This window comes from Pipra filicauda, unplaced genomic scaffold (genome assembly GCF_003945595.2).
Source record: "Pipra filicauda isolate LSUMZ 115617 unplaced genomic scaffold, ASM394559v2 scaffold129_size2064235_pilon, whole genome shotgun sequence".
In the NCBI taxonomy this organism is placed as follows: domain Eukaryota; kingdom Metazoa; phylum Chordata; class Aves; order Passeriformes; family Pipridae; genus Pipra; species Pipra filicauda.
The window spans coordinates 486,338-508,291 of NW_024103762.1; the positions used below are offsets into that span (position 1 = coordinate 486,338).

General features: G+C 45.3%; 2 protein-coding genes and 1 long non-coding RNA gene across 3 annotated transcripts; 1 reads left to right on the forward strand and 2 right to left on the reverse strand.

Moving 5' to 3' along the window:
- Positions 1–719: 719 nt before the first annotated feature.
- On the reverse strand, positions 720–10,332 carry LOC113990599 (cytochrome P450 2W1). The gene is made up of 9 exons (XM_027726153.2): positions 9,950–10,332; positions 7,963–8,125; positions 5,938–6,087; positions 5,686–5,843; positions 4,637–4,810; positions 3,506–3,647; positions 2,929–3,113; positions 2,306–2,447; positions 720–1,681 (listed from the first exon to the last, which is right to left on the reverse strand). The coding sequence occupies exons 1-9, from the start codon at positions 10,301–10,303 to the stop codon at positions 1,491–1,493; spliced, it is 1,659 nt and encodes a 552-aa protein (XP_027581954.1). The 5' UTR covers positions 10,304–10,332; the 3' UTR covers positions 720–1,490.
- Positions 10,333–14,236: 3,904 nt separating this feature from the next.
- LOC113990600 (cytochrome P450 2K1-like) lies at positions 14,237–21,720 on the reverse strand. The gene is made up of 9 exons (XM_027726154.2): positions 21,257–21,720; positions 18,912–19,074; positions 18,587–18,736; positions 18,148–18,308; positions 17,041–17,214; positions 16,378–16,519; positions 15,640–15,827; positions 15,020–15,161; positions 14,237–14,633 (listed from the first exon to the last, which is right to left on the reverse strand). The coding sequence occupies exons 1-9, from the start codon at positions 21,452–21,454 to the stop codon at positions 14,446–14,448; spliced, it is 1,506 nt and encodes a 501-aa protein (XP_027581955.1). The 5' UTR covers positions 21,455–21,720; the 3' UTR covers positions 14,237–14,445.
- Positions 16,639–21,430, forward strand: LOC113990608. The gene is made up of 3 exons (XR_005567162.1): positions 16,639–16,901; positions 18,548–18,687; positions 21,250–21,430. It is a non-coding gene; the product is annotated as an uncharacterized LOC113990608 (long non-coding RNA).
- Positions 21,721–21,954: the final 234 nt, after the last annotated feature.

A 21,954-nucleotide genomic window follows, 5' to 3' on the forward strand; every position in this document is an offset into this window, starting at 1 on the left:
GCTGACTCACAGCCCATAGCTGAGCACAAAGGGAGAGCAATTTGCCCTGGAGAAACCACCCTGCAGGTATGGAGAGTCTCCTGTTGAGCTGGTTTTTACTAGGTTGAGAGTATGCAGAACCTCTCATCCATGAGATACATCTGACATTATAATATTCATTGTCACTCTGGGCTCAGGATCAACCTTTCATGGCATTTTCATTTCTGTATACTGCAAAGTTGGGTGCCAGACATAGGAAATGTAATGAAGACGTGGGATTAAAACTTTATTGGGTTCCCATGAAGGGAGAAACAAACAATATGATAAAGCACATGATAAGAAAATGCATATGTAGGAGCGGGAATTCACAGGCAGATAAATGGATGAAAAACTGTGTGAGCTATACATCAGCTGGGATAAGATTGTGGAATATGATGGCAGACAAGAGTGTTACAGATAGGGATATCAGAGCTACAGATAGCCAGACAGAGCTTCAGAGGAAAGGAAGTCAACCAAAACCAGCTCTCATTTAATCCCTGATCCCAATTGTCTGTGCATGTGTGTGTGCAAAATGAGCACTGTGAAATTAGATGCCATTTTCAGGAAAATTGCATGGCTGGTTCCAAAGGCCAGACCATCCCAAACACTGGAATGACTGCTGACATGGGCAGGAGGTCTGAAGCGAGGAACAGTCTTTGCTCCTATTTAACAAGGTCAGGAAAGACAGAGATGCATAAAACTAGTGGTGGGTATAGTTTATTTTTCTGTATTATTAGCATCTTATGATGGGATGCTGGTGCAAATCTCACGTGGCCTCGTGATTTAAATTGCAACTTAGAAATGTGGTTCCTGTTTCATTCAGACTGTGAAGCACTGTTGAGCTTGGTGGTAGCAGCACTTCCTCATCTGGAAAGGTTTGCAGACTCTGGGCATCTTCCAGGATGCTATTCCAGGGCAGAAATAACTTTGTCCTCAAGTCACATGAATTGGTCTGTTTTTTTTACTCTTAGTGTTTGACTTGGCTGCCTGATGGGCAAAATCCTAGCGGGATTTTGCCAGAAGCTAAAAGTTCAGGAGGTACCTATGTGTGTGACCCACGGTGTATTTCTGTGGCTTCTAGCAAACCATGGTGTCACTTTCCTCAGGATTTTGGGCAGATTTCTGTGACATTATGAACTGTGGGAGCCTGGGTGTTACACCCTCATGGCTGCATCCCCGTCACCAGGCCAGCTGGTGGGTCCCTTCATCGGCTCCATGCACAGTCTGTCTTGAGAAGTGGGGTGTGATTGTCAGCACCATCACGGCTTGTAATTGATCCCACACAGCCCCCAAAGCACAGGAGCAAAGAGCAACCTATGGGGTGGATGGAGCAGTGGAGTGGGAGTGGATGGAGACAATGGGAAGGGGACGTGAAAGAGGGTGATGTGGCAGGACGGGGGGATGGCGAGTTTGAGCAAAGCTGGGTCTAAACAGCCTCCCAGTTTTTGGGGTGCTCTTGAACAAGGCTGTGGTTATTCACGCAGGACAGCACAGGTCGCCTGAGGCTGAGGCCTCAATGTGAAAGTTGTTTGGGGGACAGTAAGGTCCAAGTCAGACTCTGAAACTCCCGGCTGGGGTCGAAAAGTAAATGTCTGAAGCAACCCTACAAAGAAGACAAACAGCTCCATCTTGGCCAGGCTTTCTCCGATGCAGTTCCTTCGCCCTGCAGAGGAAAGCAAAGAGTTAACCTGATGGAAAAATCAAACTGGAATGTTTGCCATGGACACATTAGCATCTGAGATGTTGCAATGGGAGCAAGAGTGAAACCTTGAAATGCACTAAACCATTTTGGAATAGAGGAGTCTGTTGTTAAAGATAGCTGGCACAGTGTGCCTGCCTGGTCTTTTGTCACACAGCCACCTGCAGCAGCAGGGCACAGCCATGTAACGGGGTTATTACACATTAATGGTGTACCCTTTCCTCTCCTTAGCTCTTCCAACACTCTCAGCATCTTTAACCCTTTCTCTTTGAGAGGGGTTTTGAAAAGCCTGATAGATAAATGCCACCTCCTTCCAAAGTAGAATGGTTTGAAACTCACTTTTCCTGTGGAATTTATCCTAACGTTCCACTTATTTAAATGAGTGTGTTTCTTCTTTCCTACCCCTCTTTGTACTAGATTCAGTGGTTGGAGAGCTGGGCTCTGAAAGCATCCATTTGCCCAGATGCAGAATTGTTGGTTGCTTGCTTATTGACCGAGTTAAGGACCATGAAACCTCTTAAGTGTATATTGTAATGAAGTGGTCCTGCCATAGCCTCAGCTCTGTGTGCAGATCAGCCCTTTAGTTACCTGTGGAGAAGGGCAGGAAAGCTCCTTTCTTTACAAAATTCCCTTCAGCATCAAGAAAGTGGTTGGGGTTGAACTCATGTGGTGTCTCCCATTGTGTCTTATCCAGCAGCACTGAGGTAAGTGATGGGATTACAATTATACCCTGAAAGAAAGGTACATAAATTAATAAAAGAAAACAAAGTACTCTGTTTTGGTTCATTTTTGTCACACAGACTTTGTTGTCCCAGATTTGTTCCACCTGGAATAGGTGGAGACCCTGAGGGTTTTATCCCATCACTCAGTAGAGAGAAATCAGTGAGATTTCCCCACCAGTGCCAAGGACTGAAACCAAACCCCATGTGAAAACCTCAAGCAGAAGGTAAGATCGTACAAATTCTCTGGCAGCTACTTCACTGTGCAGATGGCAGCAAGGAGGTAAAGCAGGGTCACTCATGGAGTAAGTCCTGAGTATGAGAGGGAATGGTTTGAGTCCTATGATACCAGTCTCTCTGGATGCAAAATAGAAGCTCTTCTGGGGATGATTTTGGACTCTATCCTATAATTGCCTATAAAGAAACCACTCTCTAGTGACACTGGCAAATCTGAGGAGGGTGTTTTGTTCCTGGGATGGAGCAGGTACCTACCTTGGGGAGGAAGTAGCCCCTGAAGTGAGTATCAACAGCAGTGCACCGTGGAACGTGGGGCAGGAGGGTGATAAACCTCTGCACTTCGTGTAGCACTGCGTTTGTGTATGGCATGTTCTTCCTGTCCTCATACGTGGCCCAGCTTCCAGCTTTGACCGTTCTCCCGATCTCCTCCTGTACCTTTGCTGGAAGGAAAAAACAAAAGGGATGTTTGTCTCAGCAAGGAAGCCAACTCCCTCCTTGGATTTGGTTTTGGGACTCCATTATTCCAGAGTTTGGAGGGAGAGGATTCTCAAAGCACCAGTGTGGGTTTCCCTGCTCTGTGTCTAGTTCAGGCACATGGATGGGTTGTTTCCTCAGCATCATACTTTGGTCTCCACTCATCCTCTCTCCTAGCAAGAGACTAGCAAAGGGACTATTTTGTGACCTAAATCAGCATCTGGTTACATCAGTTCATCACAATGAAGAGGCAGGATTCAGCTCTTCAGGCAAAAGAGCTTCTGTGGATCTGAGGCCAGGCCTCTCCCTTCCCCATTTCAGCCTTGCCATGGATGGAGTGTAGGTAAAAGTTGCTCACTTTGAATCTCTGGGTATTTCATCATGAGCAGGATGGACCACTGGAGCGTGGTGGCTATGGTCTCTGTTCCTGCCATGACCAGGTCGAGGATGGATGCCATTAAGTTGTCATCATGGAAGAGGCTGTCTTTCTTGTTTTTCTCCTTGAAAAACACAAGAGGTAAGAAAGGTCTTAAAAACATCAGTCTTAGTATTCAGCAAGCTGAGGGAATACTGCAGAGCCTACAACACTGCTCAGTATGGCCTCGTGTTTGTGAACTGGGTGCTAAGATAGTATACCTGATCTTGAATGCACAGCACTCACCAAAGATGGGAGCACCACAGATGGAAAGTTTGGACTGGGGTTTGGGTTCAATATCCATCTCCACCCAGAAGCAGGAAAAAGCCCAGAGCCAGGTGCTGTTCACAGGCTCAGCCTTGCAGGTTTGGAAAGAGCCCTGTGCAGAAGGAGATTCAGCTAATCCTACCTCTGAGGGACTACTCCTGCCCAGGTTTGAATCCCCAACAATGTCCAAAATCACCTTGCAGGCCATTTTTTGCCTGGCCTTTAGAACTGTGCTAACTTTTCCTCCACAGAACTGAGTAGAATACTTAGTGCCTAAGGTCAGCCTGGATCCAGATGGAAAGAAGAAAAAACCCCAGAGCCCTAGTATTTTATGTTGAATGAAATCAACTGATGCGTGAAACTGCCAAATCTCTACTAAGTAAGATGCAGGGCAGGGTTAGGACTTGTACTGATGATTTATCATTCAAGTACTTTAAGCAGATCATTTATCTTAGAGCAACAGTATCAACGATTAATTGATTTGTTGTCGTAAAAAGAAAGGCAGCGTCAGCTTTCATGTGAATTCATGCATTTTCTGCTAGGAACAAGAAGCTCACATTATTAGTGCTGCTATTTCAGGAGTGCACTGAGACTGTAGCTTTGGTATCTTAATTTTGATAGAAAAATCCCTGCAGTAAAATGCACCAACTATAAGAGGCTGATGCCTGGTTTCAACACCACTAGAATAACAGCATGGATTTCAACAGATGTACATGACATGGCTGAAATCAAGACTTAGCAACTGTTTTAGCTAGAAAATCCAAAGGAGACATTAGAAACAGTCAATAGAGCTAAGCAGTCAGATACCTCTTGTTGCTTGAATATCAGTGCATCGATGTAGCTTCTCACACTGTTCTCATTGATATCCTCCCTGCTCGCCTTCATGTATTGCCTTAAAATGGCACGCACATCTTCTATTTTCTTAAGCATAATCTTGTGGGTTTTGAAAAGAAATCCAAGGAATGGGTAGAAATTGAAATACTAACGAGGAATTAAAAAAGAGAAACATTAGGCCTGCAGAAATATCACACAGAATCACAGAATATTCGGAGTTGGAAGGGACCCACAAGGATCATTGAGTCCAACTCTTAAGTGAATGGCCGGTAGAGAGATCGAACCCATGACCTTGGTAGGTGCTAAAACAGCTTCTTCCCAAGGCACAACATAACAGTTGAATTTTGTCTTCAGCATCCCAGGGACTTCCTGGGCAGATTTTCAATAGGGAGAGCTTTGCAACCATTTAAGTCTTTATTTAGTATGACCAAACTTTAAGCACTTGTGCTGTTCTGTGGGAACAGATCGTCTGCTGGTAACAGCCTGGTCAGCCTCCCAACAGAGTTGGGGCTGCAGTGTGCCAGGCCACCAGCCAGATTAGGTCAGTATGGGACTAGTTAGTTTTTTCCAGCATCAGTTGTGGAAGATCAGCCTGGATAGTTTGAAGATAAACCAGCTTTTCCTGGCACTCTCTAAGGAAGCATTTTTAATGCAATCCGTGAAGTGTCACCCACCTAAACATCAACAATGAATGTGCCTATAGAAAATGCAGCAAAGAAAGCCAGGATGGTTCAATTATGTTGAAACCCCCTCAAAAAATAATCTCTGGAGCTAAAGTAACCATAGTTCAGTTCTTATTTTAGCTCCACATGGATGTGCAGGATCAAAAGGAAAGTAGCAAAGGGGAATCTGGCAGCACATTTATGGTGACCGAGGTGGCACATGGAGAACTGTCACATTTTAGGTTTAATGGCTGGCTCTGAACATTTGAAAACTGCTGAAGCAAATCCTATGGTTTGTGTAGCTCACAGACGTGATGTGCCAGTGTAAAAAATTGTTAATCTGTGGGACAGGTCACTTACGTTTAAATATGGAGATCCCAGAAGAATCATAACTTCATCTATGAGTCTTAAGAGAGTGAGAAATGTTGGGTCCTTATAGTCAAACCTGTCCCCAAACAGCATGACAAAGGTGACGTTGATGGGAGCACAGTTGAAGGACGGCAGGGTAAAAGGTTCCCCTGCAACGGGAGGAGGACGGGAATGCTGTGAGATGTTGAGCAGCTGTGACACGTATGAGGCTGTACAGCTGTACAGTGATGGTTTCCAGCTCACCTTTGAAGGATTTGATCCTCTCAATGAGGAAGTGAAGCTCCTCAAAAATTCTCCCTTCTATCATCTGCTTCCCCATGCCGAGGTTGCGCATGCTGGACACGGTGAACCTCCGAGTTGTTCTCCACAGCTCCCCGATGGAGAAGAACAGACCTGGAGAGGCCGTGAGACATGGTGCTGGGCTCAGGCACGGAGGAGCCCCACCACACCAAACAAAACAGGGCTGGATGAGGCAGGATCTCTGCAAGTGTTTCTGCTGCCCAGTTTCCCATGGATTTAAGGACTAAGGGTCTCTCATTTCTATGGGCCCCATCCCTATATCCTCTCAGCTGCATTCTCCCAGTCTCACTGAGCCTGTCGTTTGAGGAAAACAAGCTCCCTCCCAAGCCAGTTACCTCAGCCCTCTCCTGCGTGGCAGATAAGCAGGGATGGCTTTCAGACCAGTACAGGTTGGCTGTAGAGCTGGAGGGAGATGTTGGTTTAAGTCAATCATGCGACCTTTCCGACCCCACTGTTTACAGGTCTAAGGCCTCAAGCAACAACCTTGTATCTCTGAAGCTTCTCCCTTTGTTCTATTCCAGTCATAAAGGTGTTTTATCTATACAGGATAGAATAATTTAGTCTTCTCAACTCTGGTCAGTGCTAAACTGTTTTACTGAGATTCCCAGCAATGCTGTATTTTCAGCAGTGGCAAAAATACTGATATTTTTGTGGATGTTTCTGAGCTCGTGCTTCGATGATCACTAAAACCTTCAAGCAGGGATGGGTGTTTCATCCCGTCAGAGTGCTGTAAATTAAAAATTGGGTGAATAATCAAAAAACTATCTCAGATTGTGTCAGTTGAAAAGCTGGATTCCAGCCCTTCACATCTTCATCTCGGCTGTGAGATTTTTATATGTGTTTGCTTTTTCTAGAGCAATCTCTGTTTTAAAACAGTGTGGTTTTAATTTGGAAAGCAAAACTTTTTTCTCTAAAAATCTCAAAGCGAATTTCTAAACTTCAATTATTAATTTTTCTCTAATTTCATCTGGATCATTCCTTTTCTGAGAACAGCTTCACAGTCAACAAATTGGCATTTTCTGGAGAAAAAATGTTTCATGGGGAAAATTTGTGACCATTGTTACTTAACAATGAGAACTTCCATCTTTGAGTCACCTCTAAGTGCCTCAGACTTGGGCTGAGAAGATAAGTGTGAAAGGACTTATGGTGCAATACTGTCAGTCTCCCACAGGGATATTTTACATGTAAATTAGCTCTAAAAAATACTTTTCTCTCCATCGATTCCTTTGATATATGTAGCAATAAATTCATCTATTGATATTATGGCTGGATAATTTTATTTCTAATTCTAATCCCAACTTCAGCCTGTGACCAGCATACAAAGCTTCATTTTGGGTTTAAATCTAAAGCCTCAGGTGAAGCAGAGGATGAACAAGGCAAAATGTCCTCTGAAATACTCAGGGATGTAGAGTTGTCTTGGAAAAATTATGGGATTGTTTGTGGGGGTGAATTTCCAGCCTCAGTCTATTGTTTCTGCCCGAACTTACTTCATGCTCATGCATCCAAGAGCCTTTGTGGGAAGGCAGAGGTGTGGGGACTGATAATGTCCAAAATTGAGGCACCTGGCAGTGGGAGAAAGGGAAAAACCCTACAGCTCCGAACAGCCAAACCACTTAGTCCAAAGGCCCCAGAAAACATGAGGAAGGTTCATAAACGTGGTGGTGGCAGTGAACTGTTCATATCAACACCTTATGGAAATTAACCCCAGAATCACCACCGTGCCTTTAAAAATCCCACTCCTCACCCTTGAACTTTTAGGATACGGATCAGCTGCAAGTGCATTAGCAAAAATGATGGAAAGCCAGGAGTCACTGAGCGCAAGCGAGGAAAGCCAAATGTCTTCTGTCAGCTTGGCTTCAGAAGGGCCCAAGGGGGATGTTTAAAAGCCGGGCTCCGGGGATGCACAGTTAGGCTGGCACTAAGCGATGGTGTCGTCCCTCCCACCCACCCCCATCATTGCTCTAGTACCGTTTCCGTTCTGAATTTGGTCAAATATTGGGATGGATGGTCTGTCTACAAACTCCTCTGTGTAGTTCACAAGCGCCTCCCGCACAACTTCGTACCCGGTCAGGACCACAACTTTCTGGAACCCAAAGTGGAGGGTGAAGATGGGGCCGTATTTTTCCGCAAGCTGAAAAAGAGGCGAGCTGTGATGGTCAGGAAGGGAGGGAGCGTGCATGCAGCAAGCACCTGTTGCTTTCTGAAAGGACATATTCCATCCTGGCATCCTGCTGGGAATGGCTGCAGAGCCGCTACCTGCAGAATGGCACCCATGAGCTGGAGCTCATCACGGTCAAACACCAGGCATCTCATACGGATGCCTTGCTGGCATCCATATGGAATTCAGGCCTCTTACCATGAAAGGACCCCCACCCCATCAGTTCATTATTAATCTGGTTTTGCTGTTAAGGAGGAAATAAATTAAAAACAATAAAACCCACCTAGAGTTAAAGACTGGACCACAAATGGCAACAAAAGTTGTCAAACCGGAGAAAGATGAAAAGAGAGAAGACAATTCAGTACAAATAATGATGCTGTTGCACAGGAAAATTCTGGTAGCACTCCTGCACCCCTGCTACTAGACCAGAGAAGCTGTGTATCTCCTCGGCACTGCACTGGGGACTGTGGGCGGATTGCTCCTGCCCATGTCTAGCCCATCCCTGCCTCTGTATCTTGCTTCCTGGCAACCTGAAAACAGCACTTGGGGACAGCCAAGAAGAGTTTGGGCTGAGCTGAAGCAAGGTGATGGGAAGCCACAGTCCAAATCTGCTGCCTAAACAAACACAAGGTATATATGTGCAGCCTTAGCCTGTGCTGGGCCACCGGCAGCTTTTGCAGGGAAGAGGGGACACCCATCAGTGCCCAACCAACACACACCAGCCGGTGCCTGCTGCTCAGTGCAATCACCATTTTTTGCTCTCTGTGGGGTGAGATGGAGGGATAACCCCTCTGGAGTAATCCTAAAGCAAAGGCAAATACAGGCAACACCAAATACAGAGTAGCAAGGGACAAAAGCGTGCGGAGGTAATTCCGAACCGCCGTTCCGAGGCTGCAGCAGCATCTGCCCAGCCCTGCTGGGTAAACTGACCCCAACCCTGACACTGCCCATAACAACACCAGGTGCTGGGGCCTCACCCCATGGCAGCACTAACCCCCCGAGGTCTGCTCCCACAACACAGCCCGTGTTTGCTGAGCACCAGTGTGACGGGAGCCGTGAACCGGCGCTGTCTGTTTGCTCACTCTCTCCGTGACCCTGGCGCGGGTCGGTCCCCGCGGGTGCCGTCTGCTAAAGCCGGGCTCGGCACCCACAGATCCGCCCCGGGCTGTGCCAGCCTCATCTTGCACCGAAGGACACTTTACCACCGTAAGTGGGGTAAGTTGTCATAATTACAGGTTAGTAGAAGAGCTTACAGGCTATTCATTCCGGTTCCTTAGCGCAACTTTCCCATCCCTCTCCTGTACTGCCATCCAGATTTTAACGCGTATCCAATTCATCAAGGGGATTTTGCAGTGGAGCGTCTGGATCTGGCCCTCTCCTCAGCAGTTTTGGGGTCACTGCATTGTGGAATTCCTCTTGCCAGATCTCCAGGGCGTACGGGAGGGAAGCAATTTCATTTCACGTTAGTTATGTCCTAACACTTTAAAAGATTTCTGGGTGTCCAAGCTGTCAAATTAATATTTCAAATCCCACAAGCATTATAGACTTCATGTACATCATCACAATTACATGAAGAAATCCCATATTACCCAGAGGTCTTTTTTTAATGGTTGATTGCTCCTAAATTACATTGCATCAACAAAGAATTGACCAGAAGAAGCCCAGAAAGATATTATAAAGCAATTTTCACACCTTTACAATTTAGTTTGAATTTAAAAAGACAAAAAAGTTCTCCCTGATACATCCCAGGCAGCTTTAAAATCTGTGAGGGTCTGGGTTAGGGGGTTTTTGTCCTACCTTCATTAGTGATTTATCTTGCCTTCTAAGATCCACCAAGTGCAGGTTACCAATGATCGGAAGAGGAGTTGGACCAGGAGGTAATTTGAAAGTTGAATTTTTATAGCCATTTGAAAAATAGACTACGGCTAATAATACTGTTGCACAGAGCAGACAAATTAATGTAGGATCAGAGAGAAACGAAATTAAAAAAGACATTTTTTTAGTAATAATCTGGTTTTTGGGGGTTATAAGCAATAAAAATGCAGTGGCACTGTTCAGTTTCTGCCAGCTGGCTTTCTGTTTGCTCTCTGCGATTGCTACAAGCACTCGATTCTTATTAAGGTTTGTAGAGTACCTAAATAAATACTGCATACTCCACCCTCTTTAAACACCTCAGAGAATGTGGTCTAAGCAGTTTGCAAAGCCTGTCCAGAAGTAAAGAGAGTTTCAAATTACAAACCCATGCATGTGTGTGCAAGAACATATACATGGGAAAAGGTGCTTGGCATTCCTCTATAACCTCCTCCTCCCCGAGACCTCAAGGTCCTTCATTAGCAGTACTATGACCCTCCAAGCACTCTGCTGACACAAGGAAATATAAAGGTTTTTATGAATCCTATTAGAACGTCCAGATTCAGATTGAGATAGGATTTGAGATCTCTGTGTTACTAGAGAGAAAAAATAGTATTGTTATGGGAGACTTTGGCTTTCTTGATGTCAAGTGGAGATCAAAGGTTGTTAATAATGGTAAAGCCCATGTATCCCTGGGGGCTTGTAGCCCATAAATTTCTTCATAAAGTCAGCTCTGAACTGCCCAGAAGGGATGTGATTTCAGACTTTGTGTCTGAAGCAGAGGACATGTAATAGCTAGCCATGGAAAATTAGCTTGGATCAAGTGATCATGAGTGGATTCATGAGTGGAATGGAAAGACAAAATTAGATTTGAAGCTTCTGGGAGGACTCTTCATTTTGTAAGAGCAGCTTCTAAGAGATAGAGGGAAGATATTGGGGAAGTTAATGAAGCCAGCTGACCTGACAGGCTCCGGAAGGGGAACAAGACAGGAGAATGAAATGATTTTAAGTCAAAGATGCTAAATACCTTGAGCTTGTATCCCTCATAAAGGTTTAAATCTTGTAGAAAATAACTGAAGTCTACCTGGTTGAATAGTGGTTTTCAGGAGGAAGTTGGAAATAAACAGCCAAAGGAATAAGATCGTTCGGGGAAGAATGAGCTCTCTTACATGATGAGGAAGCGCAAGGCTAAAGGTACGTTTGTCCAAAGGTTAGACGATATAAAGGCCATTATTCAGCAAATATGGTCCCTCAGCCTTCCAAATGCAAAGAAGACAGGGAAGGAAGAGGACCTGATCCAGAGTGGGACATAGCTTTGGTGAGTAGGGTCCCAGAGCAAACGGTGCTGTGTTGCACACTGGAGCTCTCTGTGTGGTGTGGAGATGTTACAGCACGACAGCCACCCAGAAGCAGAAGCAGCGAGTGTGTCACAACATTTCTGGGATTTATTTTTTTATTAGTTTCCAAGAAATGGGCTGGAGGCAACGGTTTCCCCCAGAGCATGCCTAGGATGACTCAACCCTGCCTGCTTCAGTGAGCGAAGAGGCAGAGGGGCTGTAAAGACAGGCAGGAAAGATCAGGCTGGCACAAGACACAGAACGTGGGCACTGTGATGAGAACTTGCACATGCTCTGCACTCTGGGCAAAATGCTTGTTCCTGCAGGGTTTTCTCTGATTGGAAGCCCCCTGTAGTGCAAAAGCTACATGTTGCTGGCGCTCTCCTGGTATTTCATCCTTGCCCTGGGAACCTCTGAAATCCTAAAAAGGTCTTTCAGAGACTTAAATTATCTCTGAAAAGCCAAGGGGAGTGTATTGTGGGTTTTTTTTTCAAACCAGGCTCTGAGTGCAATGCATTAAAATGACAAAGGTAAGTAAAACTCTTGGGATGACAAGAAATTCCTGTCTCAATAATGTGTCTGGTACGTGTTTCGCTCTGGAGCCGCGCTGCTACGTGCTGCCCTGCCTGAGCACACAGAGCCGAGCATGGAACACCTGCCAGGCGCTGACACTGCTCCGGGTGCATTCCTGGGGCAGCCGGGCCCCTCGGGGTGCTCCTGGCCGGGTTGTCCTCCATCCCTTTTGCCCACGTGGCACTCTGCCACCCCATGTGAACCGGGTGGTGCTGGTGAGGACGTGGAGCACGGGGCATCGGCCTCCTGAAGTGCAACCACTGCACTGCCAGCCAGCCAGCCTGGGGAGAGCCAGCCGGTGAAACACAGCCCTATGTCCTTTAACTTAAATCCTCCCAAATTTCTATGCCTCCCCTGCCAGTCCCATTCTTGACCAGCAGTGCACCCAGGACTGCAGGCTCAGATAACTCCTGATGGCTTTTATTGTGATGAGTTCCTTGTAAGCAAGGGCAAGAGACACAGGGACCACTGTAAGGGGCCACATCATAAGGCCATGCAGAGCCACATCCTGACTCACCCAGCGGTTGTGATTTTCTGGAATTAAAATTCAATTATTTCCTTTGAGCTGTTTGTGGTTATGAGTATTGCTCACTCTTTGTGTTGCCAAACATGTCCTGGCTGCATGTGCTGCCCAAGGATCCCTGTGCTCACCTCTCTAGTGTGGGTGTATTAAAGGTGGTGCAGTCCAACTTTATCAGTTTGACCCAAAATCAACTTCATACTGTAACACCAGATAGATAAACAGAACAAAATATTTAATGATTAAGTGGGTGATAAGGTCAGGCTTGCAGTAGTCAGACTGCAAATAGAGCAACAGCAAAACAAACGTACGCAAGCGCAGCGGCGAAGGTTTCCTTGTTGCACAGCTTGCCCAGCAGACTCCTTGAGCTGTAACCAGGAGCTGGCCCTGTGGTACAGCACGTGTACAAGTGCAATACCAGTACAAGTACAAGGTACAGTATAAATGTTAGAGTGCTGCCTTTAGTTGTGTGAACTAAAGCTAGTGAGAAGAGTCAGTGTCTTGGCCAGAGGCCACCCTACTTTGTCATCCCTTCATATTCTTTCTCCTTTCTTTCCTTCCATTTGCAGCACAGATCATCTTTAGGTGACAGCAACTTTAATTTTATGTTGTAGATTTGTTGTAACTGCCCCCTCAGTCTCTATAACTTTATTTCTCCCTTTTTTCGTTTCATCCTAACCTTCCTTTCTCACTTCCAAACCAACACAAAAGCAACTCTAGTGACTCACTTCTCCCTAACCCACGTGTGGTTTCCTGCCTGTTTCACAGCACACAAAGCAGCCTCCTCTCTTGTACCTGCACCCCCATTCGGATTTCACTCATGTAGTATCATGCTTCCCTCAATGAGTGTAGCCTTGTAGGTACAGCAACTTCTTCCTACTCCTAAGGGATGCTACATGAAATAAATCATCAATTGTAGTAATCAAACAGCTGCTCTAGGACAGCCACAGTCTCTGGGGTGTCCCCAGCTTTCCACAGAGATCCCCATACAACAAGTTAATAGTACAAGTAACCAAGTTGGTTACAAAGTCTAACCTGCTTCTCCTTCCAGACTCTATTATTAGTTCTACATCTGTTTTCACAAGGACAAGTGGAGAAGAGGGCTGAGCCTCTCCCAGCTCTCTGATGGAGTGTGGCAGTCCTGCTGCCCAGCCCCAGGCTGCATCGCCCTCCCACTGCCATGGACTTGTCACTTTAGCCACACTGATTCAGAAACTCTTCACTTGCCATGGCTGGTCATTTTCTGACAGTTTAGGGATCTATGATGGCCCAGTAAAGGATTGGACAAGTGCCAGAGGCAGGATGAAGCCAGGAGAGGTGAGGGAGTGGTAGAAATTCCTTTCTTAGCAGCAGCAGAAAGCTGCTAAATTGGCCCCATCATAAATAGGCTGTTCAGCATGAAGTGCCTGGTGTGAGTTGGAATGAACCCACTTCCCAAACCACTTAGATGTTTTCGATAACTGTCCTGTGCCTGGGTCTTGGCATCAGCCCACGTTACACCCTCATGTCTGGGACTCTGTAATAAAGATAAGGCAGGTTGTATGGCACAATGGAAGCTCAGTCTGAGGCTCAGCTGAACAACCGTCCTGAGGAGATTTCCAGATCCATTAAGTGTCTGTTGTCTCCAGCTGGGCCATCAGTAATTAGCTCCGCTGTAGAGCTTGGACTTTGGGCTGAGAAATTCCCCTGACAGAGGCTGTCAGGGGAGAGCCTCTGATGGGTTACATCTATAGAGGAGGCTTGAAGGCATTTCATTCTTTCAAACAGTCCTGAAAACAGCATCTCTGGTGTGCTGTTCCAGGAATGAATCACACTGCTTCTGAGAGCAGTATTCAGGGCTGTCTGAAGAGAGACACCACAAGAACTGTTGGAGAGAATAGCATGAATGAGAAAAATAGCAGTGCCTGGTGTCTTCCTTGCCCTAAAGCTCAGGTACAGATGGCTTTTCCCCCCTGTAACTAAACTTGCTTTCAAGCTCGAAATGTTCGCTACTCTACTGCCATGTTGTTTGATCATTCACAGGGCACAGCACAAACCAGGTGAGGCATGGGGTTCAAGGTAAAGCCGACATCAGCAGTGAGATCCAGGTCTGACTTATCCACTCCTGGAGGGGGATGAAAAACAAATTTGCGGAGCAAGCCCCCAAAAAAGAGGAACAGCTCCATTTTGGCCAGTCCTTCACCAAGGCAAGCCCTTCGTCCTGAAAACAACCAGGAGAGAAGTTAATGATCAGCACTGTAACTGTTAGTGTTGATCTCTGAGACCTAAACTGGAGATACAGTCTGTAAGAGCAGACTGCTGAGGTAGGAAATTTTCCCTTCCTTCTCTTTGTGTATTGAAGGTGCTACTGACTTAAGCTACACAGAGGGCTGTAGGTATATGAAATTATTCAGTGACTGTGAGTAAATCAGTGTCTCCCAGATCTCCTAAAGAACAGGTGGTTACCGACAGCAATGGTGGACAGAAAAAAATGACTAGAAATCCCTCATCTTCTGTTCTGTATCCCTGGCTTTCATACTTTCCTAAGTCTGGGGGAACTGCTGTTAGCCTAGCCCCAGGTGATACACACACACAACCCCCTCTCACCTACGGAAAATGGAATAAATGCTTCTCTCCTAATGAAGTTCCCGTTGGCATCCAGGAAATGGGAAGGGTTGAACTGATCCGGGGTTTTCCAGTGTAACTCATCATTCAGAGCAGAGGTCAGCAGTGGAATAATCTCAGTACCCTGAAAGGGATCAAAGAAACACATGGAAGAGGAGATCACTCTCCTAGTTGAGCAAGACTGCTTTCTTGTTTCTAATGTGAAGAGGCAAGTAAGATTGAGCCATGACAAACAGAACTGGGGATGCTTCCCTGCCCCACTGTGGTTCTGCCTGATATCAGTAGCTGCTGTTTTATTTTTTGGACCACAAAACATTCCTTTCTTACAGAGTCAGATCTTTCAAGAAAGATGCTGAAGTAGACGCTCCACATTTGACAAAAAAGATTCAAACCAGTGCGATTTAATTACGGTTATTCAAGATTCAAACAGCTGTAACAGACCACAGTCCATTGTATGCTGCAACAGTTATCCCGGATCCAAGACAAAGGGTCACATGAAAACATGTATCATGGTGTCTTTAATTATTTGTATTTTTCTTTGTCTGCTTTAAAGAAAAGTGTAAGGAATCTGTACAGCATAAGCTGCTGTCCTCAAAGCTCACCTTAGGAATCACATAGCCTCGGAAATTCACATCTCTGGGAGTTGATCGTGATACACCCATAGGGACAATATTGGCAAACCTTTGTATTTCATGTATCACTGCTTCTGTATAAGGCATTTTTTTCCGGTCCTCCAACTTAGGCAGCTCTCCTGGTTCAATGACACGGTTCATTTCTTCCTGAATCTTTCCTTGGAGGGAGGAAAGGATTAAGAAGCTGATAACAATCTTACCTTGCAACTGAAATGACTTCCAGTTTGGCAAAGATGAAGAAAAGGGAAAACTGTGATTATTTGGGAAGAGCAGAAGTGGGTAAGCCGGGGCATGGTATGGCTCTTTCAGGTTTGTAGTTGAGCCAAGGGAACTTGGACAGAGTCACTACAGTCCATCCCATGCCTGATTCTGACTACACACCTTTGTTACCCCATAACCTTCCACAGAAACCAGATCAGAATCAGCTCCTGAGGAGACCTTTAGTGACGTAAGCCCATAGCCTGCAGGCGAATAATCACAGGGGAGCTTTGCTGTAACTGTAGACTGCCCCTCAGCCTCTCCCACTTGGCTGGGCTGGTTTATTGCAATCCAGTTGAAAAAAATTCCTTTACAAAGTCAACGGTTGTTATCACTCTCAGAGCACTCAGAATCATTACTCTAGGCAGCACTGAATGAGTTCCACTCCCTTCCACAACCAAAGCCTTAAGCATACAACAAGGAATTGTACAAGAGACTTGTCAGCCTTACTCTGAATTTCTGGGTATTTCATCATCAGAAGGAGCCCCCAGCGTACAGTTGTAGATGTAGTTTCAGTCCCAGCAGCAAAGAGGTCCAAGGTTGAAAACATCAGGTTTCCATTGTCGAACATAGTGTGGGGTTTCTTTGACTCCTTCAAAACATTTGGGTAATGGCCATAAGTTCTACAGCAAGTGACACCTATATGTGACTGTGTTGCCACCATTTTTATCTGCATTTTAGCTCTCTGTGACTCTAAATGTGCTGGAAAACGAAACATTTAGCATTTTAGCAATACAGCCTGTGCTGTGTGGAATTTGTCTGGTCCCAAGCATATGGGCAATACCCAGCTCTAGATATTAGTTGGAATTTATTTCTTGCAATGCACTTTATAACTGTACCATTCTTGCAGGAAGGTTTGGGATGATCTCCTCTTTGTGCTGAGTGGTAACTTATGTCACACACATGGGACATCATGACAACCTTTTAACCAGCAGTTTCAGTGGAGCCATGGAGTAAGTCCAGCACAGCTCACTGTGAGTATAAGGTTTGATATATCCTGCTCACTGCAGTCCTTCTGTCTCCACGTGCTCCCAGTCCCTGACAGATGGCCAGTCCTAGGAATAAGTCATAGCTAAGAGAAGAGAAAGACTCTCAGACTCAGCTTTAAAGTACCTGTTGTTGCTTTACCAGAAAGGCATCAACAAAGCCTGTTAAGTCATTTTCATTAAGCTCCTCTTTGTGTTGCTGGAAGAGCTTCTGGAGGAAAGCGTTCAATTCACTGATATTTTGTAGCACAGTCTTGGAAGCTCCAGAGAGAAATCCAAGGTATGGGTAGAAATTATATAACTGTGGAGCAAGAGAATTCTTACTGTTAATTGACTTTTTGAACACATACTAGTATCTCAAATCACACTGCTTGCCCTTTGTCCCATGCCCTGACATTTCAGGCTGTAATTCCCCCACATTCACATGTACTGTCTAAGCAGCAATGGATTCCTGCAGAAGCAGTGTTCTGTTCTGTTATGCCTCTGCATGAGTCCTTGCCATGACTTTTGGGAGATTCACCAGTTTAAATCTTCTTTCAGGGCTTCCAGCTGTGTAGATGGTGGGACAGAGGGTTTCAGATGTGAAAGATTGGAATGAGAGCATTGTACTTATTCCAGGGAAGGTCCCCAGGTGTGCCACACCCCTATGGCAGCAGAAGGGACTTGAACTGGCCACCTTCACAGACAGACAACATTGCTCTGACCTGTGCTTGAGTGGTGCTTTTTGGGCTTTGCTAGTCTGGGGTTACAGACAGACACAGACCTCAGTGTGGCTCACTCCACTGGTGGTCAAAGCAGAAGCTTTGTGTCAGGAAGGAACAGGTTTATATCAGGCTGTTAGCTTGCTAAGGTTGAACTTCAGTGGCCAAAATAAAAGAAAAAGAAGTTTGTCAAACTTGGTAGTAGGGGAAGCAGAACTAAGAGAGTTACTGAATGTGGAATACAAGGAGGCAGGTTTGAGACTGTGCTTCTGCTCTTCAAAGAGGGTAAAGTTGTTCCTTTTGTGAAGACTTTGATGTTTTTTTCTTCTACTAATAAGCTTCACTGACTAAGTACAGGGGCCTGGGAATCTATGTGTTTCAGATACAGAACCACAGATGTGTTCTGTACAGGCTGGCTGGCTGATAATGTTCTTGTTTTCAAAAAGCAAGTTGTGGGAGGCCAGGAGAACAAATATGGACAACTTGATATCCCCAAAAAATCTGAAAGGTAAAACATAAAATAGAGCTCTTACCAGCACCATAGGGGAGCCCAACAGCTTAGCATTTTGATTTATCAGCTCCAGCAATGTTAGAAACACAGGATCATCATATTCAAACCTCTCTCCAAACAATATCGAGCAGATGACATTGGATACAGCACTGTTGAGTATCGTTTTCGTATCAAATGGTTTCCCTGTGTTTCAAGCAATTGAAAGAAAGGACATTGTGCTTTTTTTGGTCTGATTTCCTATAGAAATATAGTCCTGAGCTCCCAAAGAAAACTCATTCCCCACCCAGAATGCATAGCAAGGAACTTAGTTTCAGTGTTTTAAGGCCTCGGTTCAATAACCTACTGCAGCATATGCTGAACTTTAACCACGAGATACCATTTGCTCAGAGTTAAACTTTCATTAATTTTTATTGTTCTGCTAGACCTGTTTTCTGTCTCTGGAAGAAAGACTTGACACTCACCATGATAGGATTCAAAATATTTGATAAGGGAATTTACTTCCTCCAGGATTCGGATCTCCAGGGTTCTCTTTCCCATTCCAAAATCTCGCAGTGTGGACAAGGTAAATCTTCTCATAGTTTTCCATAGCTCTCCGTGGCTGAATGCTATGCCTAAAATAAAGATGTAACATCCTATGTCACCTGTTGTTCATAAACATTTTAAGGCTTTCTTACACACTGGTACCTCTTTCAGATCACAAAAATGGATCTGTAAGATGGCGATACCCTCTGCTGTAAGAAGGTACTGAAAAAACTACAAAACCTACCCAATCAAAAGGTCAATTACCATTTCCTTGTGTCATTTTCCTAAATATGGGTATTTCTGCCCTCTCTCCAAATTCTTCAGCATGATTTAAAAGGGCGTCCTTGATGGTTTCATATCCAGCCAGTACCACAGCTTTCCTGGGTCCAAAATGCACGGTGAAGACGTTGCCATATGTCTTGGATAGCTGACAAGGTGAATAAATATGTTCATTCAAAACCAGATCTGGACTCAAACAGTAGTACCAGCCACCCTAGGTGGATTTTAGACCAAAAGGAGCCTCCTAGCCCTGCCTGAAGTCTCCAGGTGCTGCTGTAATTCAAGTAATGAGCAACAGCTATCAATTTCCAGCATCTCAGCTTGCACCCTGTTTGCACAACAAGGTGTCTGCTATCACTGCTCCTATCAGAGGAGTCAATAAAATGCCATTGCATTCCTGTGGTGTTCTGTAGTAACAGGTCAGTGCAGTGATACCACACTGGGAGGCTGTTTGGAGAATGCTGTGGCAGGCAGGCCTGTTTATTGTAATGCTGTTGACCTGAGGCAAGTGGGCGTGCACACACCTTTGAGGCTGAAGCCACAAACACTGCAAAAACAAAGCTAGACAATAACTCTTTCTTTCAGGACAGCACTTGTCTCCAATTATGGCAAGGTGCATAGCGTTGCAGTCATTGCAAAATTATTTGCTGGCCACCAGAAACTAGGAAGCCTGTTCCTGTAGATAATGTCACAGGAGCACTAGGCTTTTACAGCAAATTAAATATGGATCATCTGCTACACAGAAAGGTAGCTTTGACAAGCTAATCATTCACTTGGTATTTTAGACTTCGTTTAAACACACTTCAAGCCACCAGCTCCAAATGTCTTCTTGTTTCTGATGTGCCTGGGTTACCATTTGCTATGCATTAGATACATTCCACAAATTGAATTTCAGATTAGAAGCAGCTCCTGTTATTACACCAGACAAATTGAATTTGTTTTCATCAAATGGTGGTTTGACGGCTTGGGAGATAACATTAGCACTGGTTCTTTCATCCCTGGCAGCTCACAGAGTGAGCAGAGCCAGGGGCAGGGAATCACAGCTGCCTCCGAGCCTTCCTTTGGTCATTTCTTTGCATTAGTGCTTCTTGGCATCCACTCTGTTTTTACTCAGAAACACAAGTATTGAATGTGGAAGGCCTGAAAGCCTAAATAAAGCTACTTAGTAGATTACAGGAAACGAGTCTGGTGCCATCACATGACATTTGTATTATAAAATCCCCCAGTACTGCCAAAAATAGTTGCTCTTTCATACTGACATCCTCAAACATGCCTAGGATCAGAAGGGAGCTCAGGACCAGAAGCCCATGACAACTGGTCTCTGCACTGTAAATCAGGGCAGATGAGCACTGCATGCCTGCTACAGGAATTCCATTCTTTTGCAGCCCAGAATGTCCTTTTTTCTACAATGAACTGGAGGATTTCAGTGTCTGCACTGCCCTCTCACTGCAGATGTTCAAGTGGCTGAAGGAGTGCACTGTGGACTGTCTTTCCTCCATTACAGTGTCCAGTAAGCACACACAGGGCGTATGACAGGTCACTCACAGCACCTCAGCTGTCTCTACAGCAACCAGATGATATCTGAATTCACACTGACTTGTCCCCACCTCCCTATGGGAACACAGCAGACACTTTCGGAAACAAACACTGCCCCTGGCTTTAAAATATTTAAGGGGTTTTTTTTCTTTCTTTTAAAAATAAAAGTATCCATGGTACTGTGTAAGAAAAACCAATTTTTTTAGCTAGACATATAAAAGCCACGTATCAAGTCCTTAATAACCCTGGCCAGTGTGTGTGTGCAGGGGAATGGCTAGGGAGGCAGAGTTGTGCTTTGCATTGCAGGGATATAATTAGCTTTGGAAATGTGTGCATAGGACCCCCTTCCCTCTGCTGTGGGGATGATACCCTTCCTTCCTTCCTTCCTTCCTTCCTTCCATCAATCCATCCTTCCTAGAGGTCTGGCTGCAGTGAGACATCTCTTGATGGCAAATAGTACTGATCTGTCAGCAGACTGGCCCAAATTGAGTCTTCTGCCTGCAGCCTCTGAAGGGCTTGAAACACCAACAATATGGAGCTGATTGCAAGGGATGGGGATCTACACTGAAGTGCATAAAAAGAAAGGAGTGTCTGTATTATATTTATACATATAAATACATGTTTGTGTGTGTACACCTCCGAAGGTAAAGTCATTCTGCCAGTCGGCCTATATGCCAAATATCTCATTTCTGCCCTCTGTGCAAAGCAAACACAATTGCATCTCCATTTCTCTAGTTGCATTTCTCACTTTGGGAATTGCACATTTTCCCCCTCTCTGCTCATCCAGACCCTACCTCTGTCAGCGACTGGAACGGCTTTTTCAGGTCCACCACGTTCAAGTTTCCGATCAGAGGAAGAGGCCGTGGCCCAGGAGGCAAACTGCAAACCGACTTCTTCGAGCTGGTGAGAAAGTAAAGAAGAGCAAACAGCCCTGCTGCCAAACAGAGCAGCGAGCTGGAGCCCACGTACTGCAGGAAACTCTGCATGGCCATGTCCAAGTCCAAGTGTGGGCATGAGCGTCTTGGGGTCCCTTTATAGCCCTTCTGTCATTTCCTGAACACACCTTCTGGGGAAGCGGCTTTGTGCAGAGAAAAGGACTCTGTGGTCTTGTTAACATCCATTTAGACCAGATGTACTTCATTATGCTGACAAATAAACCACCCTGTTTTATTCTGAACCATGGATTATCGTAATCAGGAGTTCGTATTTCATCTACAACACTGGGACAAGGTGTTTGTTTTCCAGTGAAAATCTGTGTTATGGGCATGTTGTTCTCTGCATTATTTCAGGGGCAGAACTCAAGAACAGGACCCAAGCTGGATTGCTGCCATGGTGCCAGGTCACAGGACTCAGCTGGACCACTGGTGATGCAGTGGAGGAAGCAGGACACAGGAAAGCCCACAATAACACATGGCCCAGGGTGCAGCTGGCAAGTAAGCCCTCAGGAAAGACAAGACTGACCATGGAGGAGTTGGAACGGTGGTTGCATAAA